At 57.9% G+C, this 12,444-nt stretch overlaps 2 protein-coding genes across 3 annotated transcripts in view; one reads left to right on the top strand and one right to left on the bottom strand.

Annotated features, from left to right (window-relative positions):
* Nucleotides 1-12,444, bottom strand: part of LOC139603907 (zinc finger protein 436-like) — a 623,778-nt gene that overhangs the window by 423,351 nt on the left and 187,983 nt on the right. The gene's annotated exons all lie outside the window — the stretch shown is intronic.
* LOC139603909 (zinc finger protein 572-like) lies at nt 1,036-2,339 on the top strand. The gene has a single exon (XM_071454920.1). It carries the CDS (start codon nt 1,090-1,092, stop codon nt 1,912-1,914), a length of 825 nt encoding a protein of 274 aa, XP_071311021.1. The 5' UTR covers nt 1,036-1,089; the 3' UTR covers nt 1,915-2,339.

Raw genomic sequence — 12,444 nt, forward strand, 5'->3', positions numbered from 1 at the left:
AAGTCATGTAGAAGTTTCTATTACCCTGATTTATCTTGTTCATTTCCTATCTTGTTTAATTCTTTTTTCTCGGCTTCCCTAAACTTTGGAATTTCCAGCTTTTCCTCGTTTGGAGTTAATATTAAACTAACTCTTTCAGCTCCATTTTCTGCTGCATCCTTAGCTTTGTGATGTGCCCCCAGTTTGCCCAGTTTGCCTCTCCTTTGGCCTGGGCCGGGTTCCCCCCGCCCGCAGCGGCTGGGAGCAGCCGAGAGCCCCGCGCTGCCCATGCCGACCTGGCCCGGCTCCATGGCCGCTGCTGCCGCGGGCTGCGAGGGCTGCGGGAACGGGGCACCGAGGGTGTGGCTGCTGCTGGGGGAGGAGGAGGAGGGAGGGAAGGGCAGGGATGGAGGGGGAGGAGGAGGCGGGGTTAGGGGGCAGGAGGAGGAGAAGAAATGGAAGGGGAGTGATAGAAGATGAGAAGGAGGTGGGGAAAACAGAGAGGAGCGGGAGGAAGAGGAAGAGGAGGGAGAAAGGCGGATCAAGGCTGAGCTCAGGGAGCCACGCGGTCTCGAGCCCTGCCTGAATTCGCAGCCCCCACCTGTGGGATCATCACCCCCCCCATGGCTCCGGTGAGCGGGGAGGGGGAGCCCGGCCCGGATATCCCGGGGGGTCCCTGGGTTGGGTTTTTGGGGGGATGTTTGGAGAATGAAGAAGTCCAAGGGTGAGCGGAAAAGGCCCCTCGGGGGGACATCGGGGGGTGGCGGTGGCGGCTGCGGGCAGAGGCAGCCTGGAGGAGCAGAGCCCTGTGTGCCCCAGGAGGCCAAAGTGGGGAGGCCAGAGAGGGGGGAGCGCCGCCATTGGCGGGAGCCTCAAGAGCCTGGAGAGGGGCAGGGGGGACTCCTTGAAGCCGCTGCAGCCCAGAGCAGAGAATGAGGGGAGAAGGGAGCCCAGGAGCCCAAACAGCCCTGGCATCCCGAAATGGGGAGAGCCAAGAGGGGGCAGTGCGTCCCCGGGTGTGCCCTGGGGGGATCTCGTTGCCCTTGCGTGTGGCAGGGAGGCAAATCCCATGCTGTCCTTGTCCTTCCTCGCCCAGAGCAGGAGCTGAGCATGGAGAGCAGGGAGGACAAATGCCCGCGGCAGAACCTGGTGGCAGAGGCCGTTTTGAGCGGCTCCACGGCGCAGGAAGCCAACGGGGAGGAAAAGGCCCGGAGCTGCCGCACGAGGAGGGGCTGCAAACGCAGATGGCGGGGATGTGAGGGGGAAAGAGCCAGCCTGGGCCGGGAAGGCGGCTGGAGATGGAGCCAGAGCTCAGAGCTGGTGCTCTATGAGCAGCTCCATGATGGGGAGAAGCCCCACACGTGCGTGGAGTGTGGGAAGAGCTTCAGGAGGAACTGCCACCTGATCGTGCACCAGAGGACCCACACTGGGGAACGGCCCTACGAGTGTGGGGAGTGTGGGAAGAGCTTCAGCCAGAGCTCCAGCCTGATCGTGCACCAGAGGACCCACACTGGGGAGAGGCCCTATGAGTGTTCCAAGTGTGCGAAGAGGTTTCAGACCAGCTCCAATCTCCTCCAGCACTATCAGAGTCACACAGAGGAGAGGCCCTTCCAATGCCCCGACTGTGGGAAGGGATTCAAGCGCAACTCCACCCTCGTCACCCACCGGCGCATCCACACAGGGGAGAGGCCCTACGAGTGTGATAAATGCAGGAAGAGGTTTCAGACCAGCTCCAATCTCCTCCTGCACTATCGGATTCACACAGAGGAGAGGCCATTCCGCTGCCCAGACTGTGGGAAGGGATTCAAGTACAACTCTGACCTCGTCAAGCACCGGCGCATCCACACTGGGGAGAGGCCCTACGAGTGTCCCCAGTGTGGGAAGAGCTTCTCCAGCAGCTCTCACTTGACCCAACACCAACGGAGGCACCGGTAAGGGAAGCCCTGCGAGTGCCCCGAGTGCGGGAAGAGCTTCGTGCGCTGCTGCAGCTCCATCCCCCACTGGAGGAGGCACTTTGGGCACAGCCCTGGTCACTCACATTCCCTGTGATCCATGTTGGGAACACTCCTGCCTGCTTGTCCTTTGGTTTGGCCTGAATTTTTTTCTCTTTTCCATCTCTCTCTACTCCAAAAGCAAAGAGGGATGAATCTGTCACTTCAAAACCACTCAAATCCCACTGAAAATAACTGAATTTTAACCCAAAAAGGCTCAATCCTACCTCAAATTCCTTGTTCCCTCCTCAAAAAACCTCAATCCCATGCCAAACTCTCCATTCCACAGCCACCAGGGTGAGATGGGGTTGGAAGGGGATTGGGAGAAGTGGGATCCCAATTTGGAGCAGTGGGATGGGGATTGTGTGGGGCTGGGTGTGTGGGTTGTATTTTATAGCAAATAAAACTTTCAGAGTTACTGATTTCTGTCCCGTTCATTTTCAGTCAGTTCTGTTTGCAGAGTGCCACCTTCTCAGCTGATTCAATTCCTATAAAAATCCCATTTTTTAAATCATCTATCCCAAACAATCCAAAAACCAATATTGAAATAAAACCACCCACACACAATTAATTTTTTAAAAGTAATTTTAGTTTTTCAAGAGTACTTAAGGATGTTATTAAAGTTTAATTGTTTGGTTGAAATGTCTGAGAAATTATAGTGGTGTTTGGTTTTGTGTTTAGTATATTTGTAATATGAATTGTTTAACTAAGAGGTGTTAGATTGCTTGTTTGTTTCTTTAGGTATTTTTATCTAAAGTATATTAGTCATCGAGTTAAAATTTTCAAAAGGTATTTCTTGATATATAATTTGTTTATTTATATGCATTGGTAATATTATAGTAATAGTTATTGTTGGTTTGAGTTAAATCATTGTTGGAGTATTGTAAAGAAGAGTTGAGATTTTTTTTATTATAATTTATTTAATTTCAATTATTATTTCTTTGTTTATAATTTTATTGCAATTTGTTGAGGGGATAGGAAGGAAGTTCAAGGGCAGGAACATTTTTTCCTGGCTGGGAACTGGAATTCCAGACCCTGGGAGTGTGTGCAGGACCCCACAGACTGGGATCAAATATGGGCTGGGATCACCTGGGCTGGGATCACCTGGATGGGGATCCTGTGGATCAGAACCCTCCAGACCAGGATAGCCTGGAGTGGGATCAAATATGGACTGGGACTGTATGGACTGGGATCCCAGGTTTCTGGGACCATATGGATCAGGACCACACAGACTGGGATCAAATATGGGCTGGGACTGTTTCTGAAAGTAACTTTGTTATGTAGTTTTTATTTCTGTTATTAATCAGTGAAATAGCTGCTTGTGTTAAACTGCCTGCTTGGATGGGATAACATCCAATGCACCCAGGATGAGGACACCTGTACAGATCTGCCAACTATCAGCACTCCCCGTCTGAAGGCAGAGTGCACCAAGGCCCAAAAACTGGAGGTGATAAAGAGAAGGAGCCAAAACCACAGCCAAGAAACACACATGCTCTGAAAAGGCAGACCCAGGGAGGGGCCATGTAAAATCATTCCTGGAATATGTAAAGTAGTTGATGGATATGCATGAGGGTCTACGAATATGCACCAGGCTGATGTAAGGGGAAAGGTATTTCAGGGCGATGCAAATTCCTTGGTTGTGGTTTTAGTCCATTTTTATCACCTCCAGTGTTTGGGCTTTGGTCTATTCTGACTCTGAGAAATTGAGGTTTTGGGATTTTTAGTATGTTGTGGATGGAAGCAAAATGGAGGGCACAGTGTTTCGTCCTGGGTTTCTTCTTCATGCTTCTTCCTTCTTCTTCATGAGTTTGGGTGGCTTTTTGTATTTGGGCAGAAATTCCACATTTCAGGCTCTTTGGGATCAGTTATTGGGTTAAAAGGGAAAATAATCTAGGTGTCAGTTCCTAATTGGATAGTTTAGTCTTAAAAGACCTTGGAACAAGAGATTGTTGGCCATTTTGTGCCTTCTAATGAAAAGCTGCTGAACTCCCAGTAATGAGGCTGTTTTACCAATAAGAAATAATAAACACTTGAGTCTGAACATGAATTACTGTCTCAAGTGCCTTCAATCCAGAGCCAGTGAAACCAACAACTGGTACCCCACAGCTTGAGGTAGTGCCAAGGCAGAACTTGTTCATGCTCTTTTCCCCTGGTGATTTTCTACTCTCGTCCAGACTCTGATAGCAAAGCCGTGCTGGTGACAAAAGATTGACCTTGGCATCCTGGGGCACTTTCTGGGTGGGTGTTTGAATCTGCTTTTCCAGGCCTCGGGCTGAGCAGGGTGAGGCCGAGGCCTGGGCCCCTCCAGGCGGCGCCGGGAGCGCCCGGGGCAGCGGCGAGGGGCGGCCCTGAGGGGCGGCACAGGGGGCATTTCCCCCGAGCGGGCGGGCGGGCGGGCGGCGGGGAAAGGCACCCTGGGCACAAGGGCAGGCACAAGGGCCCCGGCTCTCTGCAGTGCGGGCGGCCCAGCGCCAATCGCTGCTCCCGGAGCCGCTGCCAGGGCCGGGTCTCCTCCCCGCCGCTGACCCTGCACCTGCAGCGCTGCCTCCGCCTCTGCCGGGCTCCCCGGCACGGACGGCAAGGACGTGGACACGCTGCAGCAGGGGCCCAGCAGGGACACCCAGATGGTGCCGGGGCTGCAGCTCCTCTCCTGCAAGGAAAGGCTGACACAGCTCGGCTTCTTCAGCCTGGGAAAGAGACCCAGCCTTGATCCAGCTGTGGCCTTCCAGTACCTGAGGGCAACCCACAAGAAAGCTGGACAGGGACTTTGTACGAGGGCAGGCAAGGACAGGACAAGGGAGAATGGATCCAAATGGAGAGAGATTAGGTTTAGGTAAGGGATTCAGAAAAAAGGCTCTCCTGGAACAGGTTGCCCAGAGAAGGTGGGCATGTCCCGTCCCTGACAGTGTTCAAGGCCAGGCTGCATGGAGCTCTAGACAAGCCGGTCCAGTGCAAGGGGTCCCCAGCCACAGCAGGGGGGTTGCAGCCATGGGATTTTCCAGATCCCTTCCAAGCCAAACCATGCCACGACTCCATGATTCTGGGATACTTCCCCTCCTCATCCTCTGGCAGAAAAAGAAACTTGGCCCCAAGTTCCACACTGCAGACCATGTCTTTTGGCAGCCTGCAACTGTGTCAACAGAGGATGAAAAGAGATGACATTACTGACACGATTTTCCTTTTCTATTTGAAAAGTAAATGCTCTGCTCCAGTCCACTCTGGCAAAATTGTCAGAAGAGGCAATTGTTCCCCATGAAATGCTTGGTCTCATGCAAAGAAGAAAGAAGCCAGAAGCCAACAGTCTTCGTTATTGCTACGTTGTTTTCTTTGGTTACTTCTCTAATAGGAATGACTTTGGGGTGTGATCTGTTTGTTTCTCTCTTTCGTTCCTTGGGGCGCGCGGCGGCTCCTCCGTTGGGTTCGCGGGGGCAACGGAGGAACGGCCGCGAGCTCCGGCGGCTCCACAGCAGCAGCAGCAGCAGCGCTTCTCTCGATCGGTTTTCTGCTCGACTTCCCACTCGCTCGACATCCCCTTCTCCCTCTCACACTCACGCTACTCCCGTTCTGTCCCGTGCCGTCCGTGTTCCGCCTCTCCCAGCCCGGCTGATGCCGCGTCCCGCAAGGGGCCCCTCGGCGGGGCCGCCCCGTGCCCGCCCCTGCCCGGCCCGCCGTGGTTCCGCCTCGGCCGGGCTCTCTCCGTCCTGGCTGTGGCGCCGCTGGAAGAGCCGCTCGCTCTGGTGCTGGCGGAGCAGCGCGGGGTTTTGGCTGCGCCTGGCGCGGGCTCTGGCCCAGCCCCGGCCGAGGCCCCGGCCCCGAACGAAGCCCCTGCCGCGGTTCCGCCCGCGGCCGCCCCGCTGCCGCCCGGCTCCCGCCCCGTGGCCGACAGCGTGGCCGGCAGCTGCCCCGCTCCGAGCTCCGCCGCTCGCCAGCTCGGCCGCCGGCCCCGAGCTGCCGCAGCCCAGGGCGGCTCGGCAAGCAGCAGCGCGCCGGGCGGGCGGGTGCCCCGGGCAGAAGAGCACGGGCGGAGAGGCCTCCCCTGGAGCAGCTCTAGCGGCAGGGCCCGCTGCTGGGCAGCGGCGGCTGCGGCAGCGTTTACTCCGGTCCCCGCCTCGCCGACGGCGCCCCGGGAAGAGACGGTGCTGGCTCGGAGGGCGGCGGCGGGCGGCGGGCGATGAGCTCAGCCCGCCGCTGGCCTTGGCTCGCAGGCGGCCATCAAGCGAGTGTCCCGGGAGCACATCTCGGAGTGGGCGCGGCTGGGGAGTGAGCGGGGCCAGCGGGAGGAGCCGGCGGGGCGTGCCGGGCGGGGCTGAGGCGAGGCCCGGCAGGGCGGCAGCCGGAACGCTGCGAGGGCAGCGAGCGTGGAGTGAGCGGGGGCCGCGCAGCGCCCCGGGCCGGGCCATGGCGAGCCGCGGCGGGGCCGGGCAGGGGCTGCCCGAGGCGCGGCGCAGCATCGGCCCCGCTGACAGCATCGCGGTCCCCCCGCAGCGCAGGGGCGCCCTTGTGCCCCTGGAGCTGGCGCTGCTGTGGAAGGTGTCGCGGCCTGGCTTCCCCAGCGTCGTGAGGCTCCTGGACTGGTTCGAGGTGCCCGAGGGCTTCGCGCTGCTCATGGAGCGTCCGCAGCGCTGTCAGCACCTCTGGTACTTCCTGCACGAGCGGCGGTTCCTGACGGAGCCCGTGGCGCGGGGGCTGTTCCGCCAGGTGCTGGAGGCCATGGGGCACTGCAGCAGCCGCGGCGTCCTGCACCGCCACATCAAGGCCGAGAACGTCCTCGTCAACCTGGCCACGGGTGAGGCGAAGCTCATCGACTTCGGCTGCGGCACGATCCTCCAGGACACGTTCTACACCCGGATGTCAGGTGAACCCAAAGCCGGGGCCCAGCTGGGCAGCAGAAGTTCCTCCCTTGGCTGGCATAGGGGGAAGAGGGAGGGAAGGAAGGAGGCAAGGAAGGAGGGGGAATCCTTCTTCAGCCAGCTGCAGCCAAGTTGCTTTTTGGGAGGGCAGGGGCTGGCTGTTGTGGAACGGGAGCTGGCTGGGAGGGAGGGAGCAGCATGGGCCTGATGAGCTGTGCCCGTGTCCCATAGGAACGCCGGAGTACAGCCCACCGGAGTGGATCCTCTTTGGCTGCTACCATGGCCAGCCAGCCACCATCTGGTCCCTGGGCATCCTGCTCTATGAGCTGCTCTGAGGGCACCTTCCTTTCCATACCAACGAGGACATCGTCCGGGGCCAGCTCTTCTTCCTGCCCTGGGTGTCTCAAGGTGGGGATGCGCCTTCAAGGCACGAGGGGAAGAACAGGGCTGGGAGGGGTGGCTGGCACATAAGCGTCCTGCTCTTGCAGCTGGTGAGGAGGTGGATCTCCTGGGCTTAGCTGGAGGAGGTGGCACCTGTGCCTCTATGCTGGTGTCCTCTGCAAGAGAGGATCGATAGGAAGCTTTTGGCTGCAGCTCCGAGCACTCCTGGTGTGGCCTGGGCACTGTGGAATGTGGGAGAGCATGGACAGGAGCCTTGTCCCGCTGGGCGGTGGTTTCTGGTTTCTCTCCGCAGAGTGCCAACACCTCATCAGGTGGTGTTTATGCATGGAGCCCACAGACAAGCCAGCACTGGAGGACCTTTTTGAGCATTCTTGGCTGCAGGAGCCCTGCCTGGCCCAGGAGACAGCAGAGATGCCTCCCTGTGCACAGGAGGATCCAGGAGCCCAGCAAGCAGCAGCGGCACACGTCTCGTGGCGCTGGAAGAAAACCCCGGAGTGTTTCACTGCGGCCGCAGCGCTGAGGAGAGAGCGCAGCCGAGGAGATGCTGCTTCCGCTGGTCCCCGCGAGCTGTGGAGGGAGCGGCTCCGTGCTGCCCGTCCCATTGGAGAAGTGGTGGCAGTGCGGTGAAGGTGCCACGGACTGGGACAGGGGAAACATTCCCCCTGCAGCTCAATGACATTGTGATGTCCCCGCAAGCCGAGGCACAGCTGGCGCGTTCTTCTGGAGCACGACGTGGAGCTGGGAACACCATCCTGGAGCTGGCCGCTGGCGGGGCAGAGCCGATTGGCTTTGGCTGCGGCCCCTGCCTGGAGGACACGCTCTGCGCCCCGATGGAATCAAGATGAGTCCCCAGCCGGCGCAGGGGCGGGGGGATGCTGGTGCTCCCAGGCACGGCAGGGCTCGGCCTGGCCACGCGCCAGAGGTTCCCCGCTCGGCAGCGCTGGGGAATATTAATTTTTCCGCCGGCCGCCGAGCTGCTTTTTGGCAGGACAGGGGATGGATGTTGTGGAAGCGGAGCCGGCTCCTGGCCTTGCTGACAGCTTCTGCCAGCCAGCCTGGCACGGGCTGAGGCGGGGGCAGCCAGCCTGACAAAAGCATCCATCCATGTGGATGGGGGCGGCAGAGGGGGACGGGTTCCGAAGCCGTGCCCCAGCTGGTCTGCTCTGCACGCCCTTGAGGAAGGGGTGCGTTTATGGGCGGGAGAGGTGGGGATTTTCCCCACCCATGGACAGGTTTAATTCTCACATGGAGTGGTCAGACCCTCCTCAGGCCCATGAAACGGTGACAGGCTTTGTGCTTTTTCTTGTTTCCAGGTCTTGTTTTGAATTGACTTTCGTGCAATTGTTCTTTGTTTTTCCCAGGAGGATTACACCTGGTGCCCGGACCGGACGGGGAAGCGCCTGCAGCGTCCGTGGAGCGCGTCCATTGCCAGCGCTGCCCCAGGGGCCACGGTCTGCAGGGACAGCCCCTTCCAGAAGGACGAGGACCTGGTTTGGGATCGGCTCCTCTCCTGGCAGCAGCTCTCCAGAGGTGGGCACCCGGCTCCACAGCTCGGCTGGCAGAAGGGCTCCGGGCAGGCGGCAGCGGGCACACGGGCATCCCGCTCTTGCAGCTGCTTAGGAGGTTGCTGTGCCGGGATTAAGCAGAGGAGGTGGAACGTGGCCTGCCCCGCTGCCCTTCTCTAAAAACAGAGAATGGGTCGGGAGGTTTGGGCTCTGAGCAGAGCCAGCAGCCTGGCCCGGGCACAGGCCCTGGCGGGACAGGGGGACAGGAGCCTGCTGCCACTGACCGTGGCTCTCTGGTTTCTCTCCGCAGGCTGCCAGCACCTCATGCCATGGGAACGGCACCGCTCGGCCTGCCAGGCTGGGAGGGCTGGAGGGCGGCCGGTGTTCATTTGCTGTCAAAAATAAATTGGGGTTTTTTGTCATTGTCATCATCGGAGCGTTTCTTTCCTCCTTTTCCAAGCTCTTGGCCTCCCTTCCTCCAGGGTAATCTTTTTTCTCCTTCCTCAACCGCTTGACGGCATTTGGCAGGGGGGGTTAAGCAACGTGAAAAATTCAACAACAGTTCCTGTTGCCAACTGCAGCAGCCCCTTCAAGAGCCCTGAGCTTCCACCAAGGTCAGTGTGTGCCTTGCAAAAGGAAGTGCTTTGCAGTGATGGGGTTGTTGCCCTGCTGCAAAAGCTGGGAGGAAATCAGAAATGGAAAAATGCCAATTTGGCTCAACCACCGCCCAGGTTCTTCATCTTTTCCCTCTTCTCCATGATAGGCAGGCAGTGCTGGACTCCAGCAAGGTTCAAGTTCTTGGTGCTCTCTGGCATCAAAGGGATCAAGGAAACTCTTGTACGCAGGGACTACAACAGGGCTACTTGTCAGCCCTTCTGCTACTTGTCAGAACCCAGGAAATTCCCCTGGCTGCCCTGGAGGACTCGAGCCCCTGCCCAGGGGGCTCAGAGACCCTGGCACAGAGCCCAAGACCCCTGTGCCTTTGATTTAGCCCTTGGAAAAAACAACCTTACATGAAGAATTGCGAGCCATGAAAGTTTAAGTAGAATGATAGTGAATTTATCACAGGGTGAAATATAGATTGTTGGGGTTTCTAGAATGGGGCTTCAGGGGGCAAGATGGTGGAATCTGGGCATGTCCAGCCTTTCTCCTTCTTCTTGGCCTCCATCTTCCGCTGTGATGGTGGCACTTTCAGTTTGGTTTAGAGTAGAAGCACACTGTCTAACATAGGTGATGGGTATTGGAAAGTCATTGTAAATATTGTACAGGTAGTTTTTAGGATAAAAAGATAACACCACCCTGGGGCAGGCAGAATGCCATAGAATGTCTTGCTGAGCAGACCTTGGCAGGACAGGAGAAAGAATTTTATAGGTAAGATACAAGAAACAACCTTGAGAGCCAGAAATGAAGAGCTCTGACTCCTTCTTTGAGCACCAGGCTGGGAAAAGAGACTTTGGAACTTATCTCGGGCTCACTCTGACCAGCGAGAGACCCCGAGAGCATGAGTCCGTAAGACGAAATCTTGAAGGATTGGCTCCAAAACATAAATATCCTTGTTGGCCATGTCTTCTTGACCAAGAAATCCTTCAAAGCTCTTGTAACTACAAGTCTTGAGGCCCTGTGAGCCATGCGGTGCAGATGGGAGCCCAACTCACCCTTCCTGTCTATGGAGAAGAGAAGAAAAAGCAATGGCATCATCTGAAAAACTCAGAGGTCCGCTCTCTAGCTCCTTCCAAACTCCTTCAAATCACCCAAAGTGCGATTTAGCTACAAATAGGTGTCAAAGACTCTTTGTGCTGGCTCTTGGACACCAGAGCAGCTGCTTTAGAATCTTTCACAGAACCCTGTGTAGTTCTGTAGTGCCAGAAATAGATCATTTGAAGAAACTTTCCCAACTGACTTGCATGGAGGTTTGTTTGAAGGGTATTTGAGGAGAAAGGCTCCCGGCAGAGCTCTGGGCTTTGGCCTAGCTGTGTCCCCTGCTGATTGTGAAGTGTGCCATCAGCTGCAGGGCTTTCTGGGCTAAAACTATCATCAAGTCACTGGGACTTGCTATTTTTGGCCTCTAAAAGCTGGACCCACTTTCGGGGCAAATTTGGAGACCTCATCTCTGGGAGGATGGAGCAGCCAGGATTTTCCCAGTTGCTGGGAATGGTTCTCCAGGCCCTGGGTGTAAAACGGGGCTGCCCAGCAAGTGCAGATCTGCAAGATGATAAACAATTGTCTTGCTTTGAAAAGAGAGGTGTCTGCTAAGGAAGGCAGAAGCCTTCTCTGAAATGGAAAATGTCAATCCCCTGCCTTCAAATGATTCTCATTTAGAAATTCAAATGCTCTCAGGGAAAGATATGGGGATAGGACTGAGCCCGCAGAGCTGGGCAGCGTTTGCTGATGCTCTGAGCCCTTCCTAAAGATCCTGTGCGGGCTGTCTCAGACACCTGGGGCCAGGGATTCCTTCCAAGCTGGGCCACTTTGGCTGGGCCGGGGGCGGCCCCGGGGCAGAAGGCAGTGTGTGCAAGGGCCCTGGGTGGCACGCTGCAGCACGGTCACCGTGCCATGGAACGGAAGCCGGTGTCCAAGGCCCCTTTGTGACACGTGGGAAATAGAAGCTTGCCCGGCTGCTGGCAACACGCAACGGGGCACAAGGGGACAGAGCGGTGCCGTGAGGAGCCCCCGCACAGCGCACTCGCTCCCGTCTGACCCGGAGCTTCTCCGCGGCGCTGTTCCTGCAGCTGAGCTCGAGGCCAGAGCACAGGACTCGCTGACCCGTGGCCTTCCTGAGGCTTCTATTCTGCAGCTGCCCTCAAGGGCAGAGCGTGGGACTTGGTGCCCCAGAGCTTTCCCAAGGCATCTCGCCTGCAAGTAGCTCCAGGCACAGCCATGGAGCAGAGACCCCCGAGAGTGCCCAAGCTGGCCTGGGTGGAGGAAGAGGAGGAGGAGGAAGAAGGCCCTGGAGCTGCCCTGGCACAGGAGACAGAAGAGGTGGTGCCGTTCCATCCACCGCAGGAGGGTGAGTGGCAGAGCTGGGCTGCCACAGGGCTGGAGCCTGTGCCAATTGGCGCCATGCCATGCCATGCCATGCCATGCCATGCCATGCCATGCCATGCCATGCCATGCCATGCCATGCCATCCCCTGGGGAAATGCCCGTGGACAGGAGGGAAGAGGGGCCAGGCAGACACCCCGCAGTGGCCGTGCTCCAACCCCTGGGGCATCCCGGAGCTCTCCCTGCCTGGGCAGCGCAGGGCTGGGCTCTGTTCTCCGGCCTCTCCCGCAGCCCCTCAGCTCTGGCTGTGCTCGCTCTTTGCCAGATGCAGCCCTGGAGCGCACACAAGAGCAGGAATCCAGCTGTGGCCGCTTCCGCAGAACAGCGCAGGTACCTGCAGCCACCCCCACCTGGGCTGGGCCTGCTGTCCCTGCTCAGCCCAGCACCGTGTGTGCAGCACTCCATGCAACATCCCCGGCCTCTTGCCCTTCTCCTACAGCTCGTCTGTGACTTTATCCGGAGCATTGGGCAGGAAGAGACCAGCACCATGGGCACTGGGCTCAGAGCTCACTCAGAGCTCCTCAGTCATGAGACCAGTGCCGCCCTGCTGGATTTGTTCCTGGAGAAGGCTGTTGCCAGGCCAGAACAAGTGAGCAGCCTGGGGCCAGGCTTCAATTCCCCCATGAGTCCCGTGGCTTCCCCAGCCACGCCTGCTGGTCCCTGGGAGCCTTTGAGG

The sequence above is a fragment of the Agelaius tricolor genome, unplaced genomic scaffold (assembly GCF_023055355.1).
Source record: "Agelaius tricolor isolate 1412-34295 unplaced genomic scaffold, bAgeTri1.0.p SCAF_42, whole genome shotgun sequence".
NCBI lineage: Eukaryota > Metazoa > Chordata > Aves > Passeriformes > Icteridae > Agelaius > Agelaius tricolor.

Bases quoted from the DNA above. Each gene is read 5' to 3' on its own strand.
- LOC139603909 (XM_071454920.1), top strand. From the start codon at position 1,090: ATGGAGAGCAGGGAGGACAAATGCCCGCGGCAGAACCTGGTGGCAGAG.